The sequence below is a fragment of the Martes martes genome, assembly GCF_963455335.1.
Source record: "Martes martes genome assembly, chromosome: 10".
NCBI lineage: Eukaryota > Metazoa > Chordata > Mammalia > Carnivora > Mustelidae > Martes > Martes martes.
In genome coordinates this window covers 61,268,642-61,276,449 of record NC_137898.1, presented here as the reverse complement: position 1 = coordinate 61,276,449, position 7,808 = coordinate 61,268,642, and the positions used below count along the sequence as shown (strand labels likewise).

The following is a 7,808-nucleotide window of genomic DNA, read 5'->3' as shown; positions in this document are numbered from 1 at the left end:
ATAGACATTTAACAGAAAAGAAGTCAGGAATGGAGGGAGAGAGGAACAAGAAAGACATAAGAAAATGGCAAAATGGCACATGTAAATCCTACATTATCAGCAATTCTATTAAATGTAAATAGACTTAACACTCCAATGAGAAAGGCAGAAAGTAGAAGTATGGACGAAAGGAAAAAAGATTCAACACTATTCTGCCTACAAAAGATATACTTCATATTCAAAGACACAAACATGTTTGAAAGGAAAAGGATGGAAGAAGATGTTTCATGTAAATAGTAACTAAAAGACAGCTGGATGGGTATATGTCTACAGGCTAAATAAAATAGATTTTAAGACAAAAAGTGTTACTAGAGACCAAGGTTATTTTATGATGACAAAGAGGTGACTCCATCAGCAAGAAGTAACAATTGTGGACACAGACATATATAACAGCAGACTCCTAAAATATAAGAAGCAAAACTTACAGAATTGAAGGGGAAAATAAACAATGTAATGACAATAGTTAGAGGCTTCAATACCCCATTTTCGATAAAGAATAGAAAAACTAGACGATCAACAAGATCAACAAGGAAACAGGAGACTTGAACAACCGTATGGACTAACTTGACCTAACAGACATCTGGAAAATACTGCTACTGTAACACTAATAGTATCTAGAAAATACTTCAAAAGCAGGAGTGGAATGCACATTTTTCTCAAATGCACATGGAACATCCTCTAGGACAGACCATCTATTAGGTCGTAAGAGAATTCTCAATAAATTCAAAGAGACTGAAATCATACAAAGTATGTTCTCTGAAATAAAATTTGAAATAAACGACAAAAGAAAATTTGGGATAATAGCAAATATGTGTTAATTAAGCAACATTCTCTTAAGTAACCGAACAGGTCGATGGAAAAATCAGAAGAGAAATTAGGAAAAACTTTAGGATTAATGAAATAAGAACACAAGACACCAAAACCTATGGGATGTGGCAAAAGCAGTTTTAGAGCGAATCTTATATATGCAAGCATATTAAAAAAGAAAAAAAGACCTCTTAACTTTCCACCTTAAGACCCTGGAAAAAGAAGAGTTCCTGGTTAGCTCTGAGCATCTGTGAGTCTGAGTTTTACTCTCTCTGGCTTCCAGTCCAGGGTAGGAGCGCTGAAGTAACACACACCTCAGTGACTAGAACACCATCCCCCGCGGCCCCACCCCCCTGCCCGCTGTGGGAATTTTGCCTCAGAACTAGCCCCACTGCCCTCTAGTGGCCATATCTGTGAACCACAAGTAGAATCAGGGAACTGACGACTTAGACTACAGCCCCACCTCCGCAGTCCAAAAGCCCATGATCAGCTGGTAAAGGAGGATCCTATCCTGTTCCCTCTCGGAAATAATAACTCCCAATCAGAGACAATGACCGCAGCATTTACCTAGAGCCCCCCACCCATTGCTTAGAGCAGAAAGGCCTCTGCTCTGCGCAGGCTGCTGCTAGACATATTGCCCTAGGTGAGGTCCCCCTCTGGGATTTGGGAGCCTGCAGATTGTTGCTGTTCGTATTCAGAGATGGTGGAGTTCCCATGCGCACAGTAGATGTTTAATCTTCACAAAATCCATGCTGAGAATAAGGGTCTACCTTTGTAAGTAGTCCTAGGTTAGGTCCAGTTCTTAGCCTGGAGCCAGAGGCTGACGATCATGGCTAACCTCAGACGGGGGCCGGAAAGGGGTTGAGACCATCATCAAAAAACAGGCCTTTCCTCCATCCTAAAGGAAATATCTGTCCTCCACTGGAGTTCTGCGGGCCTGAAGCCCCTCCAGGGCGCCTCCTGTTGCTGCCTGCTCTCCTGCCCACCTAGAAACTCTGGAGAAGTCCACTCTCCTGCCCTTCCAAGCCAAGCCCCATTGCGGACCTATCTACCACCACATCCTCCTTCAAACCAGCTGTGCTGTCTTCCCTGTCTTGGTACTTGTTGCTCTGGCTCTGCCTTTCATTTCCTTCCTGCCAAACTTCCAGTCACCCTTCGAGTCCCAAGTTAGGCATCGAGGTCCCAGCTCAATGAGGCATCCAACACTGGATACACAGAGGAGTGGTCCTTGAAGTGGATGAATGAATGGCAAGAGTGGGCACTTAGGCAGTAGGAAAGTTGGAATGGAGTCCCTTGCATCTAATGGAGAGAATATGGCAGAAGGATAGGACAGCACATCTGAGATTAAGTTATAAAATAATGTGACTTCACCTTGCACATTCTTTCTGGCTCCTCCTCCTTACTTTCTCTGATGAAGACAGCTGCCACGTCGTGAGCTAGTCCACAGAAAGGCCCATGTGGTAAGCAACTAAGAGTGGCCTCTGGTTAATAGCCAGTGAGGAAGCGAACCCTGGAAACCACCACAGGAATGACCTCGGAAGTAGAGCCTCCTCCAGTCAAGCCTTACAATGACGGCAGCCCTGCTGACACCTTGACTGTGGCCTCGAGAGAGCACCTGAAGTCGAGGGCTCAGCTAAGCGGCACCTCAGCTACGGGCTCTCAGATTGTGTGGTGGACATGATGTTGTTTGGAGCTACGGCATTCTGGAGGATTCTGTCACACAGCACTGGATAACGGATACCACACAGGATCACATAGCCCAAAGGAGCAAGGGGGGAAAGCTTGGCAGGCAGCCCCGTTGGGGCCAGGGTTTCCCTGTGTCAGTAGCAAGGTACAGTTGTGGCCCCAGCAAGAACTCACAGAGGACTCTCATTTTTATTTATTCATTTTGGAAAATACAAAAGTCTGACACGGTAAAATAATCTCCATCAAAAGAAAACAGAACATGCAGAGGAAGGGCTGGATTTCTTCCCTGGCCCCTAACCTCTCAGAAAGGCACAAATATGCGAGGCTTGGGTTCAGGGGCCTCCTGACCTGAAGGCCAATCTGCTGCTCAGAAGGCCAGGCCCCTCTGTGAATGGGAAGAAGGACTCTTTCCTCAAATCCACACTGGGGGGTATGGGTTAAACAAATTGAGGGCACGGGGAAGTATGTGATTCAGGCCAAGTCCATGTCAATCTGGGTCTGTGTCAGCACCCTGTGGGGGACCAGTCACTCCAACCAGACATGGTGGCTGAATGATCCCAGAGATAGTGCATTTGGGCACAGGGTCATTGTCACCCCCTATTCTTGCTCTGGAGGCCTCAGATTTAAAAGACTGGCTGGACACAAGTGTAACATTCCAGATGCTTGTCACGGCACTCTTCAAGATGGAGACAACTGTGCTCTCCAAGTCTTCCCCTTGGTAAGAGGGACAAGTCCTGCGGCTAAGTGTGGGGTAGGTAGTTTGGAATAGAGGTGTTTGTATTACAAGTGGCTTCTGCGGTGGGAAAAAGCAAATAATCCAACCAGCCTGAGCCGCAGATGGCTGTCCTTCTTTCCCAGTCAACCAGGACTGAGTTTTCTCTGTGATTTTGGGAAAGGAAGAAGGGTTAGCCCAAATGTGTTAGCCACCACCTAGAGCAGGTCAAACTGGAAGTGAAAGAGCTTGAGATATTCTTTTTCCTTCTTAAAAAAGACCTAACATTTGTAATGGTTTAACAAAATTATTATAATTTCTTTTAAATAACCCACAGACACCCATGACGCTTCCAAATTTACAGAACAAAAAAGCATTCGAGAACTTGGTAGAAAAGGATTTGTAGCTGATTCCTCCCAGGAGCTGACCCCTGCTGGTGGGCTCAGTTCACCTCGAGAACCTCGGTCTCCGGGAGGCCGAACTTGGTCTTGTGCTTGTTGAAGAGGTTCACCAGGGCCTCCATGTACATGCTGTGGTACAGGTCTATGTCCTGCTGGGTCGGGTGCTCCAGCTTGGGGATGGTGATGGGCTCACCCACTGCGGGGATGGGGCAGAGGCCTCTGGTTAGTCAGCCCACTCAGGCCACCCTCCCTGAGAACCTCCTGCGACGCTGACAGCAGTGACCCCATGCCAAGTGCCAGCCACGTGCTGGGAACTGTGCTAAATATGCTCCAGCTCAGGTTGTCCCCACTGCCCTTGACAGGCAGCTCCTGAGAGGGCTCTGGGAGCAAGTAATGGCGTTGCTCTTGCTCCACTCTGGGCAAGTCACGTTGCCTCTCTGAGCCTCAGTTCCCTCACCTGTCCCAAGGAATCCTTCCTCCTAGGGGCGGCAACATTCATCCACACACACATTGCTCGATTTCCTGCATCTCCACACCCAACTCACCCTGAAGCCCTGGCAAAGACATTTTGGAAATTTCTCCCCAGTTCACGCCTTTTCCTTCCATCGCTGCGGTCGCCACCTCGGTCCCCGACGGCTGCCAGAGAGGCATCTGCACGTGTTTTCGGGGGCTTCCATTTTGACCCTTGTAACCCACTGGCTATCCAGCAGCCCAAGAATCACTTGAAAGTGCAGTCGTGAACCTCTCCTCCCCCAAACCCTCAAGCATTCTAAAGGATTCCATTCTTAAGGATCCCCTTTCTTAAGAGGAAGCGTAAACTCCTTCACACTGCCCACAGGACCTGTCCCTCTCCAGCCACATCTGCATGTGGAAATGTCCCTGCTGCCTCAGAGCGATCAGGCCTGGAATAGGATTTGTGTGTAATGAGAACAGACAGTGAGTTTGGGTCTGGGACCCAAGGTACAGGAAGTTAGACTTTGTAAAGATACAAAGCAAAACACCTGACTAGTATCTATGTGAACTTTGAGCCTGAAAGTCCACGCCTGGTAGCCTACACACTTGTGTGTGATCTCTGGCTTGTGAACACCCCCCCCACACACACACCCAGAACAACACGGCTGAGGGACAAGCGCAGCCAGTTTTCTTGCTATACTACTCAGAAGCCTATGCTCCATTCACGTTGATGTTTTTCTTCCCGTTCCTCAAAAATCTACACAGTTTTGCTGTGGGAAGTCCACGCAGGCTCATGCTTCTGACAAATCTCTCCTCCTCTCTTTTGCTAGGTAATCCCTCTTCAGCTAGGGGTGTAAGAGTCACCTCTTCTCTGGGGTCCACTATAACCCCCCAGAGCACCCTGCACATTCCCCACACACACCCTCTTGGTCCTTGCTTAACAGACTGGTCTTCCCGGTCTTCCCTCATAGACTTGCAGGCTCTGCACACACGGACTGCTGGGTCCGGTTTTCTCACCTGGCACTGCTTGACTCATAGTAATGGAACTCATTCCCCACCGCCCACTCCCCGCCCCCCACTCGCCATTCCCATCAGCACCCAAACAGGTCCACATCCACGAGGTTTACAGCATGGACATCAGAGGGCTGCAGAGCCTGGGTCTCTTAACTCTAGAATCCTGTGAATCTTAAATCTACCACAAACCAGCAGAGGGGTGCCCCGAGGTCAGGGGCTGCAGGCAGGGGGAGCTCACCAACGGTGGTGATGGGTTTGGAGTAGGGCACCAGCCCCCATGTGTCAGAGGAGAAGAGACCTCGGCCATGGAAGATGCACGGGGCAAAGCCAATGTACTTCTGGAACTTCTTCTGGACCCATCGGCCCCAAGAGCCCTCCTCAAAGATCACCTGCTTGTAGACTTCATTCTCCCCGAAGGAGTAGGTGGGAACAAGGTCAGCTCTGGAAAGGAGAAGCCAGGGTCCGTCACACCCTAACTGTGGGCCTTGTGCTTGCTCTCCTAGCTGCGTGACACATGTTGGCCTGAGGGTACACAGTCCCGCACAGAAGCCTGGCCTCTCCACCCATCTGCAAGGGCTCAGGGTGCACAGGCTGAATTTCTGCTTGGCTCAGACACTCGGGCTGCACTTGGGCAAACTTGGTCTGCAGCTCGGGCCTCCCACCTCCCCCCTCCACAGGACAGCAAACTCTTATCGAGGTCTTCCTAGGGTCTGGGTCTTGCCTCCAGGAGCCAAGGAGTTGCTCTGCTGGAGCCAAACAAAGCCTTGGAGGGCCATGTGTGCAGTGCACGCTGGTGCACGCATGCATGTGTGTGCGTGCACATGGAGGGGGTACTTACCCGTGACGTAGGGCCAGTTTTACAAAGCCCTTGCGATTGCGCAGGGTGACCGCATTCTTGCCAGGCATGGAGCTCAGGGACTCGGCTGCGCCCCCCACCACGATGATGATAGCATTGCCACTCCCGTTCTTTGAAAGCAAGTAGTCTATGGTGTCCCTGTTGACAGGGCAGATGCCTGGCAGGGAGAAAGACAGAGTCAGGGCTGCCCACAGGTGTACTTCCTACCCCCTGCTTATAGCCAGGCATGAACAGAATGAGCCCTGGACTTGGGCTCCAGACCTGAGCCAGCCCCTAGACGTTATACAGCCCTGCCTGAGCTATTTCTTTTTCTTATATATATATATATATATTTTTTTTTTTTTGACAGACAGATCACAAGCAGGCAGAGAGGCAGGCAGAGAGGGAGGAGGAAGCAGGCTCCCTGCTGAGCAGAGAGCCCGATGTGGGGCTCGATCCCAGGACCCTGAGATTATGACCTGAGCCGAAGGCAGAGTCTTTAACCCACTGAGCCACCCAGGTGCCCCGCTATTTCTTTTTCTGAGCCTTGGCTTGCTTATCTGTAAAATGGGGATAACGATACAAAAGGAACTCATTCATTTGGGCAAACATTCCTTGAGATCCTAGCTCTGCCAGGCTCTTTCAAGGTGCTGGCGGATACTGGGGAGTCAGGGTGGCAGGGGTCACAGCAGGTGGATAAGGACAGCACCATCGGCAGCAATGTGGCTGTGCAAAGGGCAGCACGGGGGCTGGGGGCAGAGAAGGCTTCCTAGGGACTTTGTTATTCAAGCTAAATCCTGAAGACCATATGGACAGCTCTCCTGCTCAGACTTGGTCCACCATGCCTGGGGCCCTCTATGTCTCTCCACACACAACCAGCCACTGGGACATGGTGTATTCGCCTCCTGCTCCCTCTATCCCCTCGCTCAGTGGAGAGGTTCAGGTCTGGACAGCAGAGCCAGGCAGGAGAAGGCAGAGGAGGGCCCTCACCTCCAGACATTAGGTATTCCCTCAGCACAGGCATCCGGAAGTTGCCAGCCAGCGTGGCCAGGTAGGGCCTTATGCCAGGGAACTTCTTGCTCACTTCTGTGGCCTCGGTGCTGAAGTTACAGAAGGCACCCAGGCCCATGATGCCGTGCGGGTGGTACCCGAAGATGTAGTTCCTGGTGGTCAGCAAATTGTGCGTCTTCACCAGCTGCAGGGAAAAAGCTCAGGTCAGAGGAAATGCTGGGAGACAGGTGCTGGGATGAGCCCAGAAGATGGGGGAAGGACCAGGTGCGCTGCATACCCCATGCAACTCTGCATACCTGAGACTCATGGCAACTACCACTGAGACTGAGAGTCCCTGGGAAGGGAGTGAGAAACTTGCTCTCTCACTCCCTCACCTCTCCAGCCAGACACACCAGGTCCTCTCACCTGCACCCTGCTAGCCTCCTGCCTGCCCTCCTCCTGGGCTCATTCTCCTCATCCAACCCCTGCCGCTCTCAGATAAAGAGGGGGTTCCGGTTTTTGTCAAGGTAAAGTCCACATCCCTTAGTTTGGCCAGAGAAGAGACACTGCAGCGGGTCTGAATGGAAACTTCCTTCCAGGCAGCCAGGCTCGGCTCGTGCTCTATTTAGGAAGGACAAGGGCAAGCCACAGGCCTGTGCCAGCCCTAGCAGGGGCAGGGGGCCAGCCAGGCAGCTGACCTGTGGTACTATCAACAAAGCTGTCCTGGGATGCTCTAAAGAATGATTGGCTTTCTCCGGGGGCTGGTCCCTGCCCTGGGGTTGGTGGCTTGGCGGGGGTGGGAGTAGTGTAAAGTTGCCCTAGACTCTGAGGCTCCTGCCCAGCATTGCCTGGGATGTGGTGGGGGTAGAGG

The 7,808-nt window shown here is 50.9% G+C and overlaps 1 protein-coding gene across 1 annotated transcript in view; it reads right to left on the bottom strand.

Annotated features, from left to right (window-relative positions):
* Window positions 1-2,710: 2,710 nt before the first annotated feature.
* Window positions 2,711-7,808, bottom strand: part of DGAT2 (diacylglycerol O-acyltransferase 2) — a 31,767-nt gene continuing 26,669 nt past the window's right edge. The window contains exons 5-8 of the mRNA XM_080815941.1: window positions 6,938-7,142; window positions 5,951-6,125; window positions 5,351-5,553; window positions 2,711-3,841 (exon numbers count right to left, since the gene is read on the bottom strand). Of these exons, the coding sequence (XP_080672067.1) occupies window positions 3,687-3,841; window positions 5,351-5,553; window positions 5,951-6,125; window positions 6,938-7,142 (738 nt within the window). The 3' untranslated portion in view covers window positions 2,711-3,686. The remainder of the gene's footprint in view (window positions 3,842-5,350; window positions 5,554-5,950; window positions 6,126-6,937; window positions 7,143-7,808) is intronic.